This window comes from Mesocricetus auratus, unplaced genomic scaffold (assembly GCF_017639785.1).
Source record: "Mesocricetus auratus isolate SY011 unplaced genomic scaffold, BCM_Maur_2.0 Super-Scaffold_6730, whole genome shotgun sequence".
NCBI lineage: Eukaryota > Metazoa > Chordata > Mammalia > Rodentia > Cricetidae > Mesocricetus > Mesocricetus auratus.
Genome location: NW_024429184.1, coordinates 87,009,472 through 87,036,769, shown reverse-complemented (window position 1 = coordinate 87,036,769; position 27,298 = coordinate 87,009,472). Strand labels below are relative to the sequence as shown.

The 27,298-nt window shown below is 42.6% G+C and overlaps 2 protein-coding genes across 5 annotated transcripts in view; both read left to right on the top strand.

Annotated features, from left to right (window-relative positions):
• The window catches only part of Ldlrad4 (low density lipoprotein receptor class A domain containing 4), a 328,936-nt gene that overhangs the window by 244,406 nt on the left and 57,232 nt on the right, over nucleotides 1-27,298 (top strand). The gene's annotated exons all lie outside the window — the stretch shown is intronic.
• On the top strand, nucleotides 15,188-18,046 carry LOC106021511 (cyclin-dependent kinase 2-interacting protein-like). The gene is given in 3 exon segments (XM_040741958.1): nucleotides 15,188-15,256; nucleotides 17,174-17,521; nucleotides 17,523-18,046. Coding segments are annotated over 3 exon segments (759 nt in total). The 3' UTR covers nucleotides 17,865-18,046.

Here is a 27,298-nt window from a genome sequence, read left to right as displayed (position 1 = left end):
CTGAGGTGACAGGGGAGAGATGTGGCACTTGTTCCCATCATTCTTTATTATACCTGGGAGTTAGGATTGAAACTCCTGAGCTTTTTTTTTTAAGCTAAAACTGTTTGAAAACTTTGCACAAGACACTTGAGGAGATAAGAGCAATGTCTTCAGTTTATTGAGAAGCCCACTAGTGTGTGTGTGTCTACTTTATTAGCACCTAATAAATATTGGCATGGTGCAAGAAATACAGACATCTTAAGGCAGGGCTCTCTTCTTTACCACATGAGTCCTAAAGCAAATGATTGCATTCCCAACTTCCCTAAGCAAACCTGTACTTCCCTTGACAGATATTGGTGTGAGCCTTGCAGTGATGTCATCTTTTGGGGAGTTGGGGTGGGGCTGACTGGGATGATAGTCTGGGGTTTCAGAAAAGTTATGAAGATGAGAAATACTTGCACTGAGGCACAGAGGGAGGCATGGTGGCAGCATCTAATTGACTGTGCTCCCCGCTGACAGTTTTTAACACCCTGTTGATTTTATTAAACATTCTTAATAAGAAGTTGGAGTTTTGTTTAGGCTAAAACCATAATGAAAACATCTCTGTTCATTTCTCAAGAACAGCCAAAGTATACACAGTTGGCAAATTAGCACAGGGTGGCAGAGTAACTCCTTGTCACAGGCTGCGGCTCAGTATTGGGAAGATGCTGAGAGGCATGCAGACAGGGTGCTGAGTACTTCCAAGGAAGGAGCTGCATGTGAGGTATCAAAAAGACCACTTTATTTTACTTACTAAGCATTGGAAGTTAATAACTCATAATTCTGCTTTAAATGCCTGAAGGAAGGGAACTATACCTGGGCTGTTGAGCTGCAACAGTGAAACATTAAAGAGACTGTGATGGTGGCCATTGGGAGGTGACAGAGACCAGAGAGAAGAAACTTAGATAATCATGGAGGATAGTATTCTGCATGCAAGTTGTCCATGCCAACAGCAACTTGCACTGACTCAAAAAGGGTCTTATTAAGTCTGTGGACTTCACAAACTTCTAACTTTCCCTCCTCTTGCTGTAGGAACCAGTAACAGAATGATCAAGAGGACAGTTTTGCCCTTAAACTTAACTAGGTTCAAATTCAGGCACTGGCACGTTGAAGCTGGAGAACTCATACAGTATCTTGACTCCTCTAGTCCAGGTTCATTCTATAGAATCAACATGAAAACCCTGCCTCACTGATCATTCTGAGCCTCTACCTCAGGTTGTATATTTTTAAGTCAGAAAACTTCAAAAAATTATCATTGGTTTTTTAGGCGAGGCACAAAGCGTTCTATCAGGGAGAACAATGATTAGCTTCACAATGAGTTTATGAGACATATCATCCTGCAGAAAGGCACTTTAAATTCAATAAGGAAGTGAGTTCATTCATAGAAGCTGCTAGTGTCTCTAATGAAGAGAAAGCTAGAATGAGAGTCTTCAACTGATGGGTGTTATATAATTGTGATGGATTAAAAAAACAACCCAAGATTCTTGAGCTTGCTATGAATCTGTGAAAACACTTACCACTGGGAGCTACTACGTGATTGGAATAAATCAAGACTTGAGAATATGGAGAAAGAATTGAATGCTATAAATGTGCTGTGGGAAAAAAAAGGAAATGTTCCAGATAACAGATCCAGCCTGGGTTGGTTTCCATTTTGGCATATTCCATTCTTTGCCATCTTCCAGTTTCCTGTGATGTATACAGATGTTGTCACCCTGAGCCAAGACCACTGGCCACACTGCCCTTCTGTCAAGCCACCCTTTTGTGGTACCTGATGTGACTACTGGTACTTATCCATCCCAGCCCAGGGGTTGGCCTTTGGATTGGAGGTAGCAAAGCACTTGATACTTTTTTTAAACTTTCATTGATTTTGTGTGGATTTCACATCATGCATTCTGATCCCACTTATCTCCCCATCCCCTTGCACCCACCCTCTGCCCTTGCAAACTTCCCCCCAAAACAAAACTAAATTTGGGAGGGAGGGAAAGAAGGAGGGAAAAATCTTGTTGTGGAAGCTATAGTGTGGCCCATTGAGTCACACAGTTTACCCCGCTAGTCCATTCAGCTTTACTTGCAAGTGTTTATTACCAACCGTCATTGATTAGGCACAGGACCTCTGGCTTCTGCTACACCATGGATAACTGGGACTCCTCTTGGATACCCTATTTTTGTCCTGTGTCACGGAGATCCTGCTGTTTTGGATCAGTAGTTTTGTCCCCTTCACCTGCTCCAACAGTTCATCGATGAGGTAGATGTTGGGGTGGGCAAACTCATAGCCCTGGTTCTGGGCCTGGGTGGTAGAGTTGGGTTGATCAGCCTGCCATCTCTCCCTCTTTGACCCTACCTGGCTGAGCTCTCCAGCACTACCTCAGCTAGCTCACCCAGTGCAGCCTGCAGCATGGATTGGGGCCAGTTCCCTGCTCCTCAGATCCAGGTCACCCACACTCACGTCACCAGGGCCAACTCTGCTACCTAGGTAAAGTACAAGGTCCTCTCTCCACTTGACACTTCTTGTCTCCCACATACATCACCATAAATATTCTGTGTGTCTCTATCTGGTTCTCTCACTACTGAGATCACACCTATAACTCTTAGGAGGACATACTTTTTTCATTTCACCTCCAGTAGTTAATGACAAAACAGAGTCATTCTATGCCACCAGCAGTCTTTTTTATCCCAAGGTTGCAGCATTGGGGTCTGATGGGGAAAGCAGCAGGAAGTGTGTCCCATCCAGCCCTGAGGCAGATCTACTATTTAGGATTGCCTTGTGAAGGCCCATGGATTAAGTAACTGCTGATGTATTTCCTACTCCAAAGATCTGCTTTATGTAGTGCTGAGTTCATTTTCATATGCTCCTAGACAGGAATTATTTGTGGATAGAGAAGGGTGAATGCTGGAAGGTCCTTTGAGTTCTCTCCTTCCCTTACACATTACACCTTGTCTGTTGCAGTGAGGAGGCACCATGACCATGGCATGTCTTACAAAAGGAAAACATTTAATTTGAGGTGGCAGCTTGCATTTTTAGAGGTCCAGTCCATTATCATCATGGTGGGGAGCATGGCAGCATGTAGGCTGACAGAATGCTGGCCACATCTTGATCAGAAGGCCACAGGAAGGTGGAGTGAGACATGGGGTGGTAGCTTGAGCATGGGAAACCTCAAAGCTCACCCCTACAGTGACACGCCTTCTCCAATGAGGTCACACCCACTCCAACAAAGTCACACCTCTTAAAAGTGGTATGCCCTATGCGCTTATGGGGGCTAGTTACATTCAAACTACCACACACCTCAATTTCAAGTGGTGTCATTTTAGAAGGGGCAAAGGAGGAGACAGAACCTAAAATTGGTTGCTTTTACTCCATGCGTATTTTCAACGAGAAGTGCCTGTGTGTGGTAACTTACTAAATTTATGTTGCGATCTTTTTGAGTGTTATTTATTTAACCATATTTCTTCTTTGCTGAGACAAACTCGGGGGGGGGGAAGATAGCTAATAATTTATTTTGTTCATTTACTCTATGATATTGCTTAAGACTTCACTCACTTTCTGTTTAGGCTTTAGGAAGGATCTAAAGAGTGTTAACAGATTAGTTTTTTGATATTATGAATGTGTAGTGAATTCGATATTTTAGTTGCAACAAAATATGAGCAGACCTGGAACCGTGTTAAAATTGTTTATGAGCGAGAAATAGATGGGGAAAAAATAAAAAAGACAGCTTGTGATTTGTTCAGTATCACTTAGCAACATCAATATTTTTGTCTGCAAATAACAGTCTCCTGTTGAGTGCATGTTTGTGACCTTGTGTGTACATCATCTAAAGCAGAAGGAAGGATCATTTTGGTTGTTGCTGGGTTGACAGTACTTACTTTGGGTGTCTAGACACTGGTTATACTGATACAAAATGTCTGAAAATGTGAGACGAGACTTTTAAAAATGGCACAAAATATGTCTGCAGGCTCTTCACTTAGAATTCAGTGAAGTTACAAAGCTAGAAAAGCTCTGAATTAAAAGAATTTGTTTCTTCTAAAGTAATCATTTGCACGACTTGAACATCAGCTTTTCCTCATCAGAAGCTGAAACGTTATGTTCCCTGAGCTCTGCCAAGAACAGGAGAGGGTGGTGGGACTTAATTAATCTTTAGTACTCTGATACCTTTATTATCTCAGTCCTGTTGATAATAGTGTCTGCCTGCCATTCATAGGAGAATGAAAGCTTTGGCCCACCACCAGCATGTTGTGGTTTGTGATTAATGCAAGTGTTTTGCTTTGGTGTTAACACACGAGGCAACGAGGATTGGTCTTTTAAGTGTCTGCTTTGACCTTACAGCAGTGGTTCTCAACCTAGGGGCCACGACTTCTTTCGGGTCAAATGACCCTTTTGCGGGGTCACCTAAGACCATCAGAAAACGCAGATATTCCCATTATAATTCATAACAGTAGCAAAATTACAGTTATGAGATAGCAATGAAATAATTTGATGGTTGGAGAGTTACCACACATAAAGAGCTGTATTAAAGAGTCGTGGCTGAACTGCTACTTTTACAAATTATAGTTAATATTTCTTTACTGAAGTTGTCATTTGTGCAGTGAATTAGTAAACCTACTATTCAAGGCCCAATTTTCTCCCTCAGTATGTTTTATTTCTTATGAATATTCTAGTCACAAAGTAGAATGCAATGCCTTTGTCTCGCTTGTTTTCTGCTCTGTACCTGAACAGATAAAAGAATATTATATTCTCTTCTTCTTTGATGTCTGACACATAGTAGGCACTCTGTAAATGCTTATTAATCACCAAATATTTCAAAGATTTTGTATTTTTCCCTATTTGCTCAAGGTCAATTGTTTTGTTACAAGTTATGATCAAAGTCCAAGATATATATAGTATATATATATATGATTAATTTTATTAATGTTTGTTAAATTGTTTTGTGAAATAAAGTAGTTGTATATTTCAGTAGCATTATGTTAATTATTTAATTTGAAGTATTACTTTAAGTAGGACCTTTTCTCTCATTAAGTCTTCATGTGGTCTGGTCTGATCTTAAAGGGGTCATGTGTAAGATATGCTAACACCACCTATACATGAGTCCATGTATGATAAATTCTGGCCCAGAACCTGAAAATGTTTTCAAATTGATCTATGTTATCATGGGCTACCATGACTATTGTCACTTAATAGTACTTCTTTTAACACAAGCCAATATATTAAGGCCTATTATAGTGGAATTTAAAATTCAATAACTCTGATCATTAAGAGAAGAATCTCTGTGGATAATTTCTGCAGTTGTAAGTTTCAAATGATGATCTGTGGTGTATGTAGCTTTTACAGTGGGTGCTGGGCAGAGTACAACTTAGCTTTAGGGGTGGCCTGTATAGCATAACTTTCTTCCAAGTGGATAGAATTGGAAGAGGTGGGGAGTGGAGGGTGGTAAAATTGACAGTGGGGAATCTTGACAAATTCGGTGATAAGTAGGTATCAAAGAGCACATCAAAATGTTGAATGATGTTAATAGCTACACATGTTATGGTGATGTGATGTGACGTGACACATTGCCTTTGTAGTCACCCTCTCATATTCCCAATACCTTGAGGGTTGGATAATTTTGTAGAATTCTCTTGTGTTGGGATTTGCCTGAGTCTTTCTCTTCATGATGAACTGAAGCTATGGTTGTCAAGCCTGTCCTATTAGACAAGCCAAACATGTCTCAAATGAATTCACTGCAGACAGACAAAGGCACAGATGAAAAGAGCTTTAAAGTGTACAAATTGAATGACATGTGATTATATCAACATGTATGTCTCTCTAATAATGTGAAATTCATGAGAGTTAAGGTCTGTGCATTGGGAGAATAAGGGATGGTGCTTGGCATTGCCTGAGTTCAGATATTTTTTTTTAATCAAAGGAACTCTATGAGCCTAGATCAAATACCCATGTTGGCTGAAGAAGGGAAGATGACTTTTTACTTTGATAACAGGAAACTTCTTGAATCATGTTGCAGTTAAGCCCTCCTTTTAAGAGCAACCATGTTTTCAGATGTAGAGAATACTTTTGAGGGAAAGGGCTGTAGCTGAAAAGGGGAGGGAGTGTTGAAATTTTTTAGAATAGTCCATGATGGAGAATCGGTTGTTGTTGATTAATTACATCTGGTCATTTCTGCATCATATCATATTGAAGGTACACCCTATCAACCTGATTACTGTTGTGACTGGCCTTGCAAAGCTACAGATTTTGTTGTTGCACCTTATCCTTTAAAAAACCAAAACCAACCCAAAACAAACAAAAACCCACTACCATATTAAGGTACTATTAATATATACTGTCAAGGCACTGTGATGAACACTAAGCATAGACAATCCTACACTTTATGTCCAGCTTAAGAAAATGATAAAATACTAGACTTTGTCTATACTGTGAAAGATATCTAACCCTAATCTCAAAAACTAGCACCTAAGGTGTTTTCCTAGCCGAGTATGGTGGTACAAACCTATAATTCTAGAACTGGAGAGACAAAGGCTAGAAGAATTTGAGTTTCAGGCTAGTCCATCCTATGTAGACACCGAAAATTACAAAGAGGTGAGCTACTTAGCAGCTGTCATGTGGTAATTGCTGTACACGCCTAGCTACCACACCACACCGTCTTCATCATTTCACTTGGACTTGACTAGCTGAAGCACGCTGGTGCCAGCTGCCAATATACCAAAGACTTGATGGTCAGTCTTGTTATTTTTACTTTGAATTAGAAGAAAATTGAAAACAGAAATAAATGTAATCTCTTTTTAAGTGTAAGGATATGTCACATAATGGAATGTTTTACATATTAGAATGAATTGTTTTGCAAAACTAGGTTGACACTTAAAAGGTGTTGGAATAGATCCCTCTGTGAGGTTGCCTATCGGTTATTTTGTCAGTTCCTAGGTGGACAATGCCAGTTTAATCTTCATGTTGTCTAACTTGTATATTTTATCCAAGCTGCTTGAAAGTCTTAGTCTTATGGACCAGGGTGAATGAGGCAAGATTGTAGTACAGTAATGGGCCATGTTCACACATACTTCCCAGTAGGTGTCACTATGCCAGAGGAAACCATTAGATGGTGGGTTTTGCCCAGAAGGAACCCCCCCCCACACACACACCATCTCATTTGGCTTCTCTGACAAGCAGGAGCAAGCTGTCAGAGTAATGTGGAAGGAAACACCTCTGAAGGCTAGTGTGAGACCTAACACCTCAGCCACAATTACCCCAGCTGATTCATAGGGCATTGCTATAGTAACAAAAAAAGAAAGCGATAGAGATGTAGAGAAAACTAATCAACCAACGGGACTCACTGGTATGGTAGCAAATGTTTATCTCTAGTAGGTTAGATACATAAGTGACTTTAATAAGCAATACTTTTTGGCTATCTGAAGGGTTCCCATAAGGTCTTCATACCTTTCTGGGTAATATTTAGCAAACATCAGCACTGTTTGCTAAAAAATACAAAATAGTTTTTACAATAAACATATAAGAGCTAAGAAAAATATATAATAGTGTGATACATGACTGAGAACTTACATCACTGATACTTTCTCTTCTTATAGTAACAAGTGTAACCAAAGATAAACATAGCATAATCTCCATTTCTCCCCAAGAGGCACAAGAGACAGTTCTCACTATCAATAAGCTGACTAGTGATGTAAGCTTCCTAACATTTTAGATAAAAATGAATCATGCAAACAGCTTGGTGTAGTCACTGATCACTAGTGACTATAAAGGAACCATTGGCATTTTAAGGAAAGAAGCGATCCCTCCTTATTTTGCCTCAACAAATAATAGTTGAAAAAAAAGAAAGAATAGTTGGTTAATGAATAATAGCAAAGGGGCACTTCATTAGGTGACTGGAACAATGGCTACGTGGCCAGTTGATCACAGGGGTATCTGAAAGGCTGCTGGCTGTTTTGGAAATGGGATAATAGCATTCATGGAAAAATCAATGCATAAGCCATGCTATTTTTATAATTTGTTAATTACATATAATTACCAATCTTTAAAGAGCAAGACAGTATTTGTCTCTGTTTTTCCAGAATGTGCATATATACTTGTATATCTAAGTATATTTGTATGTGCTTGTGTGTCTGTGTATATGTGCATAGATGCACATGTACATATTGTTTCCTATTTTCTCAGAATCAAACCACTTGAACTCAGCAAATGGCTTTTTTAGTGACATGAGTATGTCAGTCCCTGTCATCTGACCTCATCTTCCATATTATAGATGTTGGCTTAAAAGGTGCAATGCCTCAGGGCTGGAGAGTTGGTTCATGCATTAAGGGCACTAACTGCTCTTCCAGAGACCTGGGTTGAATTCCCAGCACCCACATAGCAAGTAACAACTGTCTATAACTCCAAGAAATGATACCCTCACACAAACATACATGCAGGCAAAAATGCCAGTGAACGTAAAGTAAAAATAAATAAGTTGTAAAAATATGTGATACCTCTTCCATCTTCAAGATTGTGTAATTTGTGAAGACTCTGTGTGTGGCCCGGGCAGTGTCTTACTGCCTTCTAGCAGGGGTGTACCACCTTGGGTTTGAGGCATGCTACTTGCTAGTTCATAATCTGAGACCTAGCAAGAAGGACTCCTTCCCCCATGTCCTTTGTTCTGATCATTTTGTAGTAATACAACTTGTTGGGTGCATACTGTTTTTGTTTGGTTGGTTGGTTGGTTTTACTTTTTACAGTCAATATAAAATTGAAGAAAACATGAATCCTCACTTTGTTCTCTGCTTTCATTTTTCCTTTTTAAATATATGTTATTCAAAAGAAATAAAGACCCAGGTAATTTGTTTCAGTATTTAAAGGCCTCAGTAGGTAAAAAGATTGCAAAGTGTCCCTCTGCTTTGGGGAATATTTGCATGAGTTATACATAATTGCTGCCTGGTGCTGCTCCTCTCACCATAAGATGGGAGCTTCAGTGCTGACGGGGAGAGGTGAGACCAGTGTCTGTTGCAGTGGCCTTCCATGCGCTTCCATTCGAGATGACTCAGTGAGAGACTTGCAGAGCTTTACAGCGGCAAAGTGACAAGAACTTAACATATTTCCCCTCACTGATAAAATGTAAAAATATCTGAACTTTCAGTTTTTGAATATTTAAAGTTTAAAATTTGTGAATATGATCTTTTAACCAAGAGAGCAGATGTCAGGGCTCACTATGACCCACTAAGAAAGGGTGTATGAGTCTGACTGCTCCCAGCTTTAACATTTTATGCTAACGATAATAATAAAAAGAACTCTAGCATTCAAGCAGCTATAGCTCTTGTTATCATGGTTGCTAAGACACTGCCTGCAGAAGAGTCTGCAAGTAAGTTACCAGCTAGCCCTAGCCGATGTCTCAATGGTAGCTCTTTCAAAGGAAAGATGTGTTTGTGTGTGTGTGTGGGGGGGGGGGGGGGGGTGAACCAGGAGCATAGTCCTGAGTTTTTTTTTAATTTAAATTAGAAACAAGCTTGTTTTACATGTCAATCCCAGTTCCCTCTCCCTCCCCTCCTCCCCTGCCCCCCCACTAGCCCCCATTCCATCCCCTTTCTGCTTCCCAGAGAAGGTAAGGCCTTCCATGGGGGATCTTCAGAGTCTGTCATATCATTTGGAGCAGGGCCTAGGCCCTCCCCCATGTGTCTAAGCTGAGAGAGTATCCCTATATGTGGAATGGGCTCCCAAAGTCCACTCGTATGCTAGGGATAAATACTGATCTACCACCAGAGGCCCCATAGATTGCCAAGGCCTCCTCACTGACACCCATGTTCAGGGGGTCTGGATCAATGGATTTTAGACATAGAGCAAAGGATTACTAACCTACAGTCCACACTACCAGAGAAGTCAGGAAAAAAAGGACCCTAAGAGAGACATACATGGTCCCCTGGAAAAGGGGAAAGGGGCAAGATCTCCTGAGCAAATTGGGAGCATGGGGGGAGGGGAGAGGGAGCTAGGAGAAAGAGAAGGGGAGGAGAGGAGGGAAGAGAAGGACATGAGGGAGCAGAAAGGTTGAGTTGGGAGAAAAATAGAGGAGAGCAAGAAAAGAGATGCCATAATAGAGGGAGTCACTGTAAGTTTAAAGAGTAATCTGGCACTAAGAAAATGTCCAGTCATCTACAAGGATGATACCAACTAACAATCTAAGCAAAGTGGAGAGGCTACCTTAAATGCCCTTCCCCAATAATGAGATTGATGACTACCTTATATATCATCCTAGAGCCTTCATCCAGTGGCTGATGGAATCAGAGGCAGACACCCACAGCTAAACACTGAACCGAACTCCTGGAATCCAGTTACAGAGAGGGAGGAGTGATGAGCAAAGGGGTCAAGACCAGGGTGGAGAAACCCACAGAAACAGCTGACCAGCATAGGACTGATCCAGTCCTGAGTTTTCGACATCCAACCTGTGTGATCTCCACAGCCATCCAAGAGCTGCGGCTCTCAGGTTCCTCACTTATGAAAAGTCTGTGTCACGTGACCTTCATGGCATGAGAAGCTCTGTTTCTTCCTCTCACTTGTCACAGGGAGACAGTAGTTCTCAACCTTCCTAATGCTTCGACCCTTTAATCTAATTCTTCATGTTGTGGTGACCCCAACCATAAAATTATTTCGTTGTTACTATATAACTATAATTCACTGTTATGAGTTGTAATGTAAATATATGATATGCAGGATGCCTGTTATGTGACACCCCTCCCCCCAAAAAAGGGGTTGTGACTCAACAGGTTGACAACCACTGTCCTGGATAGATATTAAGGATTCTGCCCCAATTTTTCTTCAGGCCCTTTTTTATGTTAGAAATTAAAAAAAATATTTTAAAAAACTTATGTGTCTGTATGCCTCCTTGAGTGTAAGCACATGTGCATGTGGGTGTTGCCAGAAGCCAGAAGAGGACATTGAATCCACCGGAGCTGTAGGTACAAGTGGTGAACTGCCAACCAATGGGGGCCAAACTTGGATCCTCCAGAAGACTACTAAGCACACTGCTGAACCTTCTCTTCAGCCTTGGTTTCAAAGATTTCAAGATTCTTTTTTGAACTGAAATAAGCACATGAAATTGTTTTGATGGCAGTAAGTAGATAATCAGTTTCTTTTGTTCCTTTTTCACAATGGGCTTCCATTGATGTATCTGGCCTTCATCATGATACTTTTCCTGACATCATTTGAACTTTCGGAAATCCTCAATGAGAAATAGATGCACACTTTAGCACTCCCTGAGATCTTGCTTCCACTCAATTGAAATTGAGCACAGTTTTTATATGGGAGTAAGTGAGATAATTAAGAGATTACTAGAAAGAGACGTGTATAAGAAAATGAATGGTTTCTTCCATGTGATTAAATGCGGCAGCTGATACCCTTGATGAGCAGCCATTTGCTGGAAGTGTACTTCATCACCCTGAGTGGTTTCTTGATTGTCGTCTGTGAGCGTGTCCCAACAAAGGAGTGCTGTGATGATACCCATTCACAGACAAGTACACCGAATCTTCGCTTGTGTTTGATGCAAGGTTTATACTGATGGCTCCTGAAGCTGATGACACCAAGCACACACTTTAGTGATTTGCCAAGTGTGGGACATTCAGTGTGAATCTGACCCCAGTTTAGGAGACATTGAACCTAGAAGTTTTTCTGATGGTCGACTCACCCAGTGATTACAGCTATAGTTTTAGATTTTTTTTTTTTTTTTTTTTTGGTTTTACGAGACAGGGTTTCTCTGATTGTTTTGGAGGCTGTCGGTCCAGCCCGGCTTCGAACTCACAGAGATCCGCCTGCCTCTGCCTCCCGAGTGCTGGGATTAAAGGCGTGCGCCACCACCGCCCGGCTTAGAAAATATTTTTAAAACAGATGTTGAACAATGACTAATATTTCTTTTTAAAAAAAGGTGTAAAATAGACAGTCTGCAATATCCACTAAGGATCAGAGAGTTTCCTGATTTTACCCAGCTACCCAACGCTGCAGACCTCTCATATCTCTGGGATGGCAGAGTTAGAGGCCCTTGTGGTCAAGTAGGTTAAGACATCCCTTAATGTCCCGAAGTTTCCATGCCTTGTCTTTATACATTGTGTTTGTCGTGAGAGTCGATGTTTTGTTTGGTAGAGGGACTATCATAGAAATGATTGCTATCCTTGACCTCTGTGCCCAGATTCTCCTCAGTCAGCTCTGCTGACCTAAGCCAAACCTCAGCCTGTTTTATTCTACTAGCTCCCAATGAGGCCTTTGACTTTAAATTTGTTACCAATGAATATGCTTTCAAAGATGCTTAAAAGTATTTTGTGTATACAAGATGATTTGCTATCCATGTGTATTATATAATGATGATCGAGTTCCAACTAATTAACGCATTCATTGCCACCCATGTTGCATATCCATCGTCTAGAGCTGTTCAACTCACAACTGAAAATTTGAGTCCTTTCACCAAGGTCTCTCCTCTTCCTTCCCACGGCACCAGCCCCTTTAAACCCATTCTATATGCTGTATAGTTAACTTCTTGAGATGACATATGCAAATGAGATTTTAAAAAAAAAAGAACCAAAAATAATAGTCTTAATAAAGGCACCTAATAGGGAGCTGATACATTTTTGAGACATTGGAGTTTGGAGATGGTGCCTGTCCTCCTTCCTCCCAGGAATCCCAGGCCTTCCCAGATTATGCCTCACATGTGATCTGGAGTAGGGGAGATGACATACTAACTTGGAAACATTCAGCTGCCAAGTGCCTCTGCTGCGGACTTAAAATAGATCAGACTGAGAAAGGAAGGTAGAACCCGAAGCAACTGTGCCCTCTACACTCAGCCTGTCGGGAGCAGGAGGAAATCTAACACCCCTGTCCTCTCCTCCCATCTCCCTTGTCTGGTTGCTGGGGGGCAGACCTGATGGTTGATCACAAATGCGTCTGAAGGTTCTGCTTTCTTCTCTTTCTCTCTCTACTTTTTAGTAAAACATTTTTTTTAATCTGTAGGAACGGCAGACATTTTTGTTTGGGGGGTTGGGGGTTAACGATGCGTTTAGGGGACTGGATGTGGTCACAATGTGTGATTAACCTCTAGAACAGCATCCATAGATTCTTTTGAAAGACAGGTAGCAGGATCCAGCTGAGTGTTAGAGATGGCTCCCAGACGCCTCAGAAGAAACCCTTTCAAGTTGCAACTGGAGGTGCTGGTAAATGGGGCTGGATCATAGACCAGCTGAGAGCAAATATTGAGTGTCCTGATTCTTCCGGTCTTTTCACACAAAAAGGCGAGAGAGTGGTGTGAGCAGTGGAGTGAAAGAAAGCTGTTCTTGTGTGTGTGTGTGTGTGTGTGTGTGTGTGTGTGTGTGTGTGTGTGTGTGTGTGGTAGCTCAGTAGCAAGAAACAGCATTTTTTTTCTGTGTATTTTCCAAGGGGTTTCTTTCAATTCCATAGAAGAAATGTAGGGCATTCCTTACAGAATGCCCCCTGAGCCTGACATTCTACATCTCCAGGGGAATACTAATGTAGTTGCTGATGCCGATGTACAAAAAATGACCTTGCTCTGTACCAGTGACTACCTAAGTCCTTCGCAGTTGCTTGGCCCCAAGGGAGACCCCAAAGCCAGAGGGCCCACCCATGTTGTTAGGGACATTTAAACAACAGATGGCCATTAGAGACTGCTCCAATCACCCCCATGGCTAGGTCATAGCTATGCCATTTTCAAACTGCCATGTCCCCCCCCCCCGTTTCATGACTTTTGCCGATAATTGTGTTTCCCCTTCTATCTCCCTTAAGTGGGTTAATATCTTAGAGATTGACTGTCAGATTGCAAACTTGGGTGGTGCTCCTTTGCATAGGTGTCTGCAGTCTTAGTGCTGGGCTAGCCTGGCAGCCTCTCTTCATAGGTGCCTTCAGGCTTAGAGCTGGGCTAGCCTGGCAGCCTCTCTTCATAGGTGCCTTCAGGCTTAGTGCTGGGCTAGCCTGGCAGCCTCTCTTCATAGGTGCCTTCAGGCTTAGAGCTGGGCTAGCCTGGCAGCCTCTCTTCATAGGTGCCTTCAGGCTTAGAGCTGGACTAGCCTGGCAGCCTTGCCTCTTGTTTGTTTTTATTTTTGAGAAAGTACAAACAGTTCTACAAATGACTAAAAACTTAGAAAAACAGAAAGCTTAAAAAACAACAACAACAACAACAAAAACAACAGCAAAAGCCTTTGTGTGAGTTGGTCAGCCAAGGCAGATAAAGAAGCCAGCCAGCTCCTACTCCCCCTCCCTACTCCTCAGCATCACCCTTCCTCCTGATTTGGTGGGAAGTGTTTTTCCTTCATTTCTGTGGCAGCCATCCAACCATCCCCTTGTAAATTTCCTTTTGGATTGTAGGGGTCATTAAAGTTTAGTGCGTTTTATCCCTGGGGCTTGGTGGGACTCAGGCTGTGTCCTTACTTCCTGTGCCTCTTGTATGTATTGCTGCCCCTCCAGAGACAACCAAACAGAGGCAGGAGACACATGAAAAGTGAGACTGAGCTGAGTGTGGTGACTTCCTGCTCCAATTCCAGCTCTCAGGATCACCATGAGTTCAAGGCCAGCCCTAGAACCACAGAGTGAGTGAGAGTCTTTCTCAATAAACACCTCAGTCCCACTATGACACCCGCCCCCCAAGCATAGGCCTTAGGGACTTGTGAAAGTTGTCCATACATGTCAATGATACTTATATTACGATTTGGGGACATAGATTGCTTTTCCCAGTATGGCATGGCCTGAAGACTACAGCAATTGCATCTTATTATGATCTGTTCTCAGAGCAAGAATGTAAAATGAAGCTGTACCGCCAAAGAAAAAGGTTAGGACTCCCTATATGTCATACACTGTTTCCAGGCAGTTCTGTCGCTAAGGGGTTTTGTAAACTAATAATGCGCTCCCCCATTGTCTGTAACGGAGAAGTAGGCAAGGGACATCTAAGAATGGGACTGAAGCCACAGCTGGAGAAAGTGTCTTCCAGACAGCTCCTGGGACAGGCCTTTGTACTGTGAGGGGCCAAGTGGCAGCAAGGAACAGAGGCGTCCCCAAGAGAAGCTGGGTCACAGCCTGGCGGTACTGGTCTCAGAGGAGCCTGGGCAGACATCCAGGGTGCCGGGCAAAGGGGACAGCAGATTCTCAGCCAAGGGCTGCCACTCACCAGGGTGATGGGAAATAGCAGCCTCTTAGTGGCACGGTTGTGACATTGGCATGAGCAGCCCCGCACAGCTGGACGGTGCTGGCACCCGCTTGGGCCTGTGGAAGGCAGCCAGCCCAGCTGTACTGAAATGCTCATTCTTTATTCTCCTCCTCAAATCCTGCATCTCAACATGCAGATAAACAAAAGGGGTGATATTATGGTTCATGCGGGAGACAGAGCCCTTCCCAGCTGAGAGAAGAACAGTTTGCCTGTTTGTAGCCGAGTTCTGTGCCTACAGGTTATTTGTGTTAGGAAGGAACTTGTATTGTTTTAGAGTTTCATTGCCCTTGAGACAGAGCTCCTTCTGACTTTACAGGGTCATGCATTTGGAGTGGAGCTCTGGTGGGTGTGGGTTTGTGTTACAGGGAAGTAGTCTATCAGAGGAGATTGTTGCCTCTGTGGTGATGTTCCCTGCAGCCTTAAAGCCAAGCACTAAAAGCTACCCTCTGATGTGTTCATTGGTTGGATCATTTAACACATCTGGGTTATGCTTTCATTTTCTGGGACCTTCCTAATTTTATTGTGAAGATATAGTAATACACTTTATGTAGCACCTGCCCCCATGGACAAGTGTCTAAGACAGTGACAGTTACATCCATTTGGTGAGAAATGATGACAAGACTAACGTGATTCAGCTTGCGCTCTGCACTCAAAGAGATGGAGGAGGGAGAGGCACTGGCAAGGGTCAGCACCTTCTTCCACAAGAGCAAAAACCAACCCTTCTCTTCCTCCCAGAACATCAGGCTTAAGCTTTTCCTATTTTCAGTTAGAGTAAGTTAGGTGCCTCCTGTGTTTATCATATATTAAATGACTGCAGACATGTCTTGGCATCATAAGGATCACTAACACCAGTTTCATGACTTTGTGCTGCTCTTGACATGAGGAGCACATGTAAGAAGGAGAAGGCCTGATGTATACCCAGTCAGAAGCTGAGCCGGAGCTGGACCCACACTCCACAGCCAAGTGATGCCTCCCACAGGCAGTTTGGCTGACTTTGCCCTCTTTGTTGTTTTGGGCTGTCTTAGTTGGGAATGATCACTTCCAGATCATTATGTTTGGTGTAATGGGAACTTTGGAGGGACAGGGAACCATCATGCATGTATGTAAGAAGGAAGAGGGTGTTTCTTGAGTATTCTGAATCTGAAGTTACCTAAATTGCCTGAAATCCCTAGTGTGGTGTATTGGGAATAGCAGGGAAGCTTCTGTGGGGACTTAGCAGCCGGGGATCTGGTACCCAATGTTACTTAGCTCTAGGCTTGTGTACCCAGCTGCCAACATAATACTAGTGCCCAGAAACACTCTCTGAATCCATCATGGTAGCAGTTCTGAGGCATTTAGAATTTTTTCTAAAGACCTAACTGTTGAAATAAAAATAAACTGTTGACAGCTTTAAACAGCACTTTTTCAGTGCTAAACTCTAAAGGTCTGAGAATGACAGAACAAAGCAAAGAGTTTGCTTTGACAACTTTTCTGTTTCTCCTTATTTCAGATGAACTTGTCCTGTTGGTAGCTATTCATCTGACAGATTATAACTGTTATGTAACAACCAAGTTCTCCCTTTAGGTTGTGTCTTGGTTAGGATTTCTCTTGCTGTGAAGAGACGCATGACCACAGCAACTCTTATAAAGGAAAACATTTAATTAGAGCTGGCTTATACTTTCAGAGGTTTAGTCCATTTTCATCAAGGCAGGAAGCATGGTGGCATGGTGGCATGGAGGCATGGTACTGAAGAAGGAGTTGAGAGTTCTACATCTTGATGTGCAGGCAGCAGATTTAACTGTGTACCACACTGGGCATATCCTGAGCATATGAGAACTCAAAGCCCACCTCCACAGTGACACACTTCCTCCAACAAGGCCACACCTCCTAATTGTGCCACTCCCTGTGGACCAAGCCTTCAAAGAGTCCGAGGGGCCATTCCTATTCTAAGGATCACAAAATGAAAATGACTTTTATTGGTACAAAATATTAAAGTTTTTTTTTTCATTTAAAAATAGAACAAAGGTGGGTGGGGCTCCAGGTCTTCCAACGGAGGTCTCCCTGTGGGCTTCATTGAAGCAAAGACTCTTGGAATTGCAACACGCAGAAAACCTGTCTTATCTGTCAGTGCAAGAAAGATTAAAGACAATGCAGCTGATTGGCATAACTTAATCCTGAAATGGGAAAGCCTCAGCAATGCCGGCTTTACCACTGCCAGCAATGTTGCCAACCTTAAAGTCAGCCTGCTGAGTAAAGAGGTTAAATTAGAGAGCAGCAGCCCAGCTTCCAGTGAGAAGGAAGAAAAGACGAATCTGGACTACAGCAAGGAACTTGAATCACTGTGTAAGGAGCTGAAAGCCACCTTGGGATGGCTTGACTAAAATACAAATGAAAATGGAAAAACTCTCTTCAACCACCAAAGGAATTTGTGAACTAGAAAATTATCATTACTGGGAAGAAAGTAACAGGCCCCCTCTGTTCCACACATGGCCCACGGCCTTCTTTTATGAGGTCTCCCACCGGCTGTCTGACGCATACAAGAAGGAGCTCCTCCTGAAGCAGACCATTGGTGCAGAGCTGGCCCATACGGCTGACCGCAACCTCAGCCTGAACTACCTGTCCATGTGGCTGCACCAGCCCTACATAGACAGTGACAGCAAGCTGCAGCTGGAGAGCATGCTGCCCGAGACAGGGCACCGGGCCCTGTGACTCCCCTGCCACCTGGCCTGTGATCACGGCCGCGGGGCTCCAGACCGCCGGCTGGACAGTCACTTGGATGGGAACTGTTGTGCCCCAGGGTCCGCCACTGCAACCGCTGCAGACACAGCACTATGCTCTCCCAGCCTGCCCTGTCCCCGGTCATCATGTGAGCACCACTGAGTGGAATAAATTAGAAGAACAGCTGAGGGGCCTCATTTTATAAACTGAGTATATGGTACATGTTACACCTGTGTGGACAACCTTGGTTTCCTATTTTTACTTTTTATCTATGCACCTTTTTGTTCTGTTTTTTGTTTTGTTTGTGGGCTTTTTTTTTTTTTGTGGTAGTGGAAATCAAACCCAGATCTCTCACAAGCTGAATACTTAACCATTGGGCCATATCCCCAACCGGCGCCTAAAATTCGGAGAATGTTCTAGTTCTGTAATTACAAGTAAAATCCCATGGGCATTTGAAGTTTAAAATCTTATCACTTTTTAAGATTTTATTTTTACTGGCTGGGCGGTGGTGGCGCACGCCTTTAATCCCAGCACTCGGGAGGCAGAGGCAGGCGGATCTCAGTGAGTTCGAGGCCGAGCTGGACCGACAGCCTCCAAAACAATACAGAGAAACCCTGTCTCGTAAAAACCAAAAAAAAAAAAAAGATTTTATTTTTACTGTATCTGTGTCTGCATATATATATCACATGTACAATTGACCAGGGCAGCCACAAAAGGAGTGGGATCCTTGGAGCTAGAGTTAAAGGTGGTTGGCACCCACCTGACCTTGTTGTTAGGAACCAAACTAGTCTCTAGAGCAGATCACACTCTCCTATGGCTGGAGAGATATATTAAATATATTCTATAATATATATACATATATTAGTAAATGTATTTGTAAATTATAAATATATATTTTTCAATCCTTTAGCGTTAACTGAGTAGAGTGTGTGTCATAGAGATGAAAACCACTTACCAAGAATTACTGCTGCTTGCATTTGGGACAAACCAATAAAAAGTAATCACAAAAAAATAGAACAAAATAATGATAAATTCCACTTTTTAATACTCTCGCTTGAAAATGGCATGTTAAAAACAATGGAGTTCTCTAACTCTGTGGAATTGCTATTGGGTTGGTTACAATTGAGAGCCCCAAACATTCGGGCCTTTTTACTCATTTCTGCATTTGTATTAGAGTTGAGCCCATCTTCTCAAAGATGCTGCTGTGTGTCTTAGTGTGTTCCATTCTTGTCCCTCTGCTTGTTGCCTGGACTCCCGCCACAGGGGAGCTCTGACATCCTGATTCATGCGGTCTGTGAGATCCAGGAGGGAAGCAGGCTCCAGTGAGAAGAGGGTAGGTCATAGCACCACCCAAACTCACCAGGCACACTGGTGCCTTCACAAAAAGACAGTTGTGTGCTGCCAGAAAGAGCATGGTCTTAGGCCAAGCGTATCCTTAGGATAGACAGGACAGCCACTGCATAGATATCCAAAGGGCATGGTAATGATTTTGTTGATAAACTGAGCTCTTGGATAGGGACACCTAATAGGCCTCTCAGCCAGCGTCCAGCAAGTTGCTGTGCCCAGGACTACAGGGTGCACTGTACCTGCTTATCTCAGGGTCCTACTGTGCAGATGATGGTGAATACACCTTCCCTTTCCATGTCTGCTCCTAACGATGTAAAACCTCATTCAAAGAAATGCAGCATTTCTGTTTGCAAGTATGTAAAGGTGGTGCGTGTGATCTCTGAAGCTCCAAGTTAGCCCTTTGTTATAAAAATTAATAAATAAAAGTTGAAAGAACTGGGTTCAAATGGAGCTGTCATTTTTCTCACTTCTAATATGCCCCCAAGTTCTGTATAAAACATGGAAAGTTGAGCTGTTTCATCAATGTGTTACTGTTTCTGCTGTCCCCATCTGGGGCCCCAGTAAAGGAGTAACTAAGAAGCAGTACCTCTTACAATACCATTTCCATACCACTGTCACTGGTAGTCATACAAGAATTCTGAGCGTTGCTTAAAGGTTTCTTTTTTGAGGAGGGCAAGGGGGGGTCGCTAAAATTATTCATAAAGAATTAATCACTATTAATTAATAAAGATTATTGGATATTTGAGGTTAATTATCCAGACTAGACCAGCAGTGGTGAGATGGGCTAAAGGTTCCATTGCTTTCTGACAGCTTCCAGAGCAGAAACCAGGCCCTCTATTGGACTTTCTCTGTGGGTGCTTCTCACCTGGCTCTTGTTAACTGGTTTCTGAAGGTTTAACGGGATTTCTCCAGCTCCCTTCCTCCTTGGTGGTGATCTGAACTGCAGATGACAGTCTTTGTAGCCGTGGCTTGGAATAAAGAGAGACTATGGTTTAGTATTAAAGAAGACATTTGGGCCTTTTTACTCATTTCTGCATTTGTATTAGAGTTCAGCCTTCATCTAGAGAACCCCAAATGTTTGACCATGCTTCAGCACACACTGAAAAATTCCTAAGGAGACAGAGTGAGAAGGAAGTCAGTTGTCTTATGATTCCTAACTCAAGCCTCCTGACAGCATTTCCAAATGCCTAAAGCTCAGTGTTTTAGTTACGCTAGGACCACTGAGAAGGCCACCAGTAGGAAGTTTGCTGTGCTCTCCTTTGACGTAGATCTCTCATAGAGTAGGCTTTCACCAATGTCAGTGGTTGGAGTTGCAGTTGAAAGACCTCCATTGTCTTATTCTAATAGCATGGGCCTGAAGGGTGTGCAATACCCCAGCTCATATGTGCAGAACCCCTTGAAGTCAGGGATGTGAGTAGTCTTGGGGTGGTTGCAGTTGCTACCTTGCACACACTAGGAAGTAGTAGACAGTGGGGTGTTCATTTGGGAATGAATTGCTGCCCTGAAGGGTTCACTCCACACTAATTGTTCTGTAAAGTTTTTCTCAGATATTTAAAAAAATAAATATTGGGAGCTGAAGTTTTAAAAGAAGGAGCTGGGTTGGCTATGGTCCTTTGGAAATGCCACCAGGGTGTCCTTTCTGCACTGCCCCTGCTTCTAACATGGCAGTCCTGTGTACACATGCTGTTCAAACTCCAGATTAGTTCCTTGTCACACTGAACCTCACCACCTAGGCACCTTCCTTTCTATGACAGTAGCTCCTTTGAGACAGTAGCAATGTTCTATTGATCATTGTGGTCCCAGCACTTTGTGTCATACCGCATGCCACAGAAGGGTGATGTGTCTTTTCCTGGCTACTCTGTCTTGGGTTAACTTTCCTTGTTGCCCTAGAGCCACAAGCTTAGATACTCCTGGAGCCCTGGTAGAGAGTGTGAGCCCTTCATACACCAGTTCTCTTAGCCCCCAGAAGTGTCACAACTTAGAGGGGCTGCCCCAGTGTATGCAGCGTTCGCAGAATGGTCTTACAAATGACTATAGAGGCTTTTGTTTGTTTTTGTTGCTTTATTATAGATTTTTGGAGACAAAGAACTTGCTTGTCTTGCCTCAGTTCTACAAGGCTTAGCCAGTAGCCACGAGGGAAATAAACCAGAGTCTGAAACAGAGTTCCTGATGGGAATATTTGTCCTGGGGACTCCTCCTTTGTGTTATTGCACAAAGCCTTTGAGATAACTGAGTGTAGATTCTTGACATTACAGTCCGGAGACTCAGAGGGGCTCCTGGTAGAATCCGTTTATAGGCTCCCAAGAAACACCTGAAGCGCTGTTTTGACAAGAACTGACACATTAGAGACGACTGTTTCCTAATGTGCTGATGTTGCAGAGGTAGACAAGGTGGCTTATGGCTTGTGGGATTATAGTAGGAAAAGTGCAAGCAAAGTAAATGCAGATGTTTTTATTCTCAAAAACCTAAAATGTGAATTCCCTCTTGATGATCATCAGGGGAAAAAAGCAGTAAAGGAATAGGGACCTTTGATGTACCTCATTTCAGCACAGTGCGACTCCTCTCTAATGAATAAATGGAACCTTAATAAGGAAAATTACTCACCACTTTTTCACTTGCGGATTGATTTGCGGTGGGCTAATTTAATATCATTTGCCTATTTGAGGCATGCCTCTTAGGAAAACAAAGTCGATTTACCTGAAAAGACACTCGGAGTGTCGGTGGAAAAATGGCAACAATGTAGCACATTTTTATCATGAAATGGTGTCTAGTGTTACCTCTCCAGGTGAGCTGTGGTGACTGGCTTTTAGTATAGAGATGCATATTTCCCACACCCAAATCAGGGTTGACATGGGGGTAAAGAAGGGCGGTATATGCCTTTCTATTTCTTTTTGGTGGACTGAGAGGCAAATTCGGGAAACTGATCACCGATTACCATTGCTTCTTAGCCTTTGAGAATCTAGTGCTGGCGGAAGACTTAACTCTGAAAAGTGCAAGTTCAGAAGCCTGTCGATTGCATCTCAGTTACAAGCATGGGGGCAGACTCACTAGGTGTGTTTGTTTTCCCTCAGCCACCAGTTGTATCATCTTTCTGAAAAAATGCCAAAGGCTTTCCTTGTTGCTGTGATTATGTACTCTGGTTCCCAGCTGGTGGCACTGTCTAGGGGAGTGCAAAGGAGATTGCAGGGAAGTATGGCCCCATTAGAGGACACATGTCACGAAGAGCAAGCTTTGAGTTTGTAGCCTCATGCCTCTTCCAGTTCACTCTCTCTGCTTCATGTTTGCATTTGAAGATGTGATCTGTCAGCTTCCTGCTTTGACTACCTGCTGCCATGACTCCAGGTCAGGATGGACTCTCCTGGAGCTGTAAGCCCAAGTAGACTTTTCTTCCTTAGATTACCTTTGGTTATGGTGGTTGACCACAAGAGAAAAGTGACTAATACACTCATGTATTATACTAGTCTCCAGTTATATTTTTAATTGAGTTCTGAGATAGTGGGCTTCCGTATGACCTTTCCTTCATTTCTTCCTTTCTTGCCCTTCTTCCGTTCCCTCCCTCCCTCCCTTCTGTCTTTCTTTTCATTTTTTTGAGACAGGGTTTCTCTTTGTAGCCTTAGCTGTCTGGGAACTTGCTCTGTAGGCCGGCCTTGAACACACAGGGATCCCTCATGTGACTTTTCATACACCTTCTTTTTGGTTTGCCTTCCCCCTAACTCCTGACTTCCCTCATACTCCTGCTTCCCTCCCTGCTTAAGCCTTTCCATCCCCAATATTTCCATTCTTTACTTTTGTTTGGACTATGACCTATTATCCTCATCCTTTAATGTGTACCTTTTACCGAGATGTCCCTCTCTGGCTTTCATTTGGATCCAAGCTAATCACCCAAAAGATTTGAAGTTCAGATCTGCATATGAAAGAGAACATGTGATGTTTGTTCTTCTGGGACTGAGTTACCTAAGTCAGTAGATTTTTTCCAGTTTTGTCCATTTGCCTGAATTTTTCATTATTTCATTTGTCTTTACAGTTAAGTAATACTCCATTGTATATATGTACAATGATTTTGACTGATTTTGAGAGTGGCTGCACTAGTTTACACTCCAGTGTATAGGGCTCCCATTTTGTCACGCCCACATCAGACATTTGTATTCCTGATGGCATTCTGGATGGAATTTAATGTGGTTTAAATCTGCAGTTCCCTCCCCTGCAGGTAATTGTATTTGCATTTCTTCTTTTGAGAAATTGCTGTTCGGTTCCACAGCCAGTTTTTAAATTGGGTCGTTTATTTTTTAAGTATTTGGGCAGGGGCTTGTTGTGTGTTCTACACACCAGTACACATTCAGGTATTAGCAAAGATCTCCTCCCGTGCTGGGTGCTGCCTTGTCAGCTGACAGTGTCCTTTGCAGCACAGCAGCTTCTTAGTTCATGAGACCCCACCTGCCACCTGTTCTTGTTTCCTGTTCTACTGGAATCGTTTTCAGGATGTCCTTGCCTGTGCCTGTAAGTTGAGCACACTCTCCACTTTGTCCTCTAGCGACTTCAGGGTATCGGGTCATATGTTGAGGTTCTTGAGTCTTTCAGAGTTGAGTTTGTGCAAGGCGAGAAAGAGGGATCAAGTTCCATTTTCTGAATGCTGAAATTTGCTTTCTCTTATGCCATTTGTTTAAAATGATGTCTTTTCCTCCAATGTCCATTTTTAGAAACATTGTAACTATTTTGAGACCCAGGTAACTTCAGTTGCATGGGGATACATTTGGATCACTTCTATTACCATAATTGATTTTTCTGATTTGTGCCTGAACCATGCTGTTTGTATTACTGTGGCTCTGTAGTATAATTTGAAGTCAGGTATGATGATACTTCCTACAGTGTTCTTTTTGTTCTGTACTGCTTTGGCTATTGGTCTTTTGTGGCCCACATAAGGCTTCGGGTTTTGTTGTTGTTGTTCTTTTTTGTTTTATTTTGTTTTAGTTTTCCTGTGAAGAATTGTGGTGGACTTTTTTGGTTGGGATTGCATTGAAGTTGTATGTCGTTTGGGGTAGGATGACCATTTTCATAGGATTAATTCTTCTAGTCCATGAGTGTAAGATATCTTTCTATCTTCTAATGTCTTCCTCAATTTCTTTTTTCAAGTTCTTAAATTCATTGTAGAGGTGTGTCATTTCCTTGATAAAGTTTATTTGCAGGTATATTTTTTTGCTGCCTGGCTTCTGTGAATGAAATTATTTTCCTGATTTTGACCTCTGCCCACTGAATGCTGCTACTACCCGGCTTGATTATCTCTCTATTTTCTTTTTGTTTTGTTTTTCATCTTGGTTTTTCAAGACAGGGTTTCTCTGTGTAGCTTTGGAGCCTGTCCTGGAATGCGATTTATAGCCCAGGCTAGCCTTGAACTCATAGAGATCTGCTTATCTCTGCCTCCCAAATCCTGGGATTAGAGGCGTGCACCACCAATTCCTGGTACTCTTTTTTTGTTGTTGATTATTTCTTATTGTCTACTATTTTGGCTTGTTTGTTCTTGTTAATTAAGGTGAATCTCATAAAAAAATTTAATATAGGCTCTTAGTAATGTCTACTTTTCTCTTAGCCTTCCTTGTGTCCCATAAATTTTGTTTGATCTCCTGTGGCCTGTCTGTTTTCTTGAACTTGGCAGTCATCTCTGTCCTCTACATTTTCTGTCTGAGCCTCTTGCTGGCTGCCTCTCTTGGTGTCTGGCAGGGTCTGAACTAATCTGCTTGGTCCTCCAGCGTCCCCCACAGAAGAAAAGATGTTCCTTTCTGAGTGGTAGTAGCTGCTGTGGGAGGATGTCCTCACCACTAAGTGTGAATGACAATACCAAGATCCCACCTCCTGCTGTTAGGAGGACTCTTCCAGAAACATCTCCAGGAGGATCACCCCTCTCCTGCTTGGCTGTCTTATTGCCTTACCCAGAGAAGGTTACAGATTCAGAATTCTGGGTTTTCCTGGTTTATGAGGCTGTAAAGATGTTTTAAAATATAGCCTGTCTTTTTTCTTTTTAAAAAGCAAAAGTAGCATCACTTAGTTATAGGTTCTACTTTCTGAAGAATGATTTCATTTTATGAGTATGAATGCTTGCTTACATGCTTGTCTGTGCATCATGCACATGGCTGGTGCCTATAAAGACCAGAAGAATAGATGCTTGTGGGCCACCGTGTGGGTGCTGGGAGTCAAACCTCAGTCTTCTGGATGAGCAGCCAGTGCTCGTAATGACTGAGCCATCTCTGTAGCCCCTATAACACAGTCTTTACAGAGGCCTGTCTAGTTTTCTATCTCCCTCCTAAGCTGTCTGGAAAATGGTCTAGCATATTTCAAACATCTGAGCTACTTGCATTCCATCCTGGATAGACTCTTTGGAGAGTTTTCCTTGTGAATGTGAAAAGGGGACTCGTGCTGTTATAAAAAGAAGCTAGTGATCATCCAACTATAAAATTGTTTCTAAGCATTGGCTCTGTTTTGTCTGCCACTCATTTTCTAGTCATCCTTTTTTAAAGTTTGTCCAGAAACTTGAACCTAGTAATTTTAGTTCTGTGGTTCCTATTGGCTCCCAAATCTTTACCAGTGGTTAAAAATACCAGTTCTGTCTTGGTGGAATAGAATATTTGTTTAACTATGTAAAGATGTGTTGCTTTTTTTGTGTGTGTTGCAGAGTAGTTGTTTAACTGTGTAAAGATGTATTGCTGTTTCACCTTGCTTGCTTGGTCTGATGTAAAGCTGAATTGCCAACAGATAGGCAGAGGAGGGATAGGAGGGGCTGTCAGGTAGAGAGAAAGGGGGCCCCAGCCAGCCAGTCACGGAGGAAGCAGGAAAGCAGGATGGATAGTGTGTAATTGAGGTAAGCAAGCCTTGGGGTAGCACACAGATTAATAGAAATGGGATAATTTAAATTTAAAAAAGAGCTAGGCAGAAACAAGACTAAGTTAAGGCTAAACATTCATAATTAATAATAAGTACCCATGTCATGATTTGGGAGATGGCAGCCCAAGAAAGCCTGCTACAGGCGTGTGTGCAGACAGGGGCTAAAGGCTAGACCTGAATGTTCTAGGTTCAGTAGCTATGTTTACCAGAACTGTATATGTACAAATATTTGTGTATATATGTGTGTGTGGAAGTAAACATGTGTACATGCCTGTGTACATGTAGGTACTTTGCAAGACTGTGTATGTGGTGTGGTGGGGGATGAATATGAAGTGTACTGCAGCATGATTTATTCTTCATTGAGCTGTGAGATGAGCATGGCCTCTGAGTCCTTACTAGACTGAATTGGAGCTAGTCACCTACTGTCTGAGCATCCTTAACCAAGTGGCATTCTCCCATTCAGGCCCAGTATTTTCTTTCATAAAAACAGTTGTAGGGATTCATGCCATGAGGGAAAGGAAAAGCAGAAATCTTACAGTGGTCAGCACAAGGCCCAGCATAGAGGCTACTGTGGTTTAAATGAGAAATCAGTATTTGAACTTGATCCCCTGTTGGGGGCACTGTTTGTAGAGCCCATGGAACCTTTAGGGGGTGGAGCCTTACTGGCAGAAGTACACCACTGGAGGTGGGCTTTGAGGGTTCACAGTTTACTCTCTAGACATCATGTTTGCAGTTGAAGATGTGATCTCTCAGCTTCTGGTCACCAGCTGCCATGTCTTCTCCACCCATATGAACTCTTTCTCTGGAATTATAAGTCACAATAAGCACTTGTTTTTCATAAGTCACTTTTGGTCATGGTGTTCTATCATGGTAAGAGAAAAGCAACTGATCCAGAGGTATTCAGTAGCCAGATCCTTCACCTTTGAACTGCCTAGAAAGGCAAGCATCTCCTAGAACAGGGGAGGGATGAAGGCATGTTAGCAGTTTTTGTAATGCAGAATGATGGTAGTTACATTATTAACTAAAGAATTGCATCCGAGCTACTCTTTGGGTACACATTGCCTTTGAGGTAGTGTGTTATTTCAGAGCAAATGTAATTCTCTCTCAGGGCCATGATCTGAGGCTGGCCAGGTTGGGGAGGGTAGTCGAGGTGATCAGGCTAGGATATACAAGCTCTTCTGCTTTGTCCACTGTGGTGCTTTTGA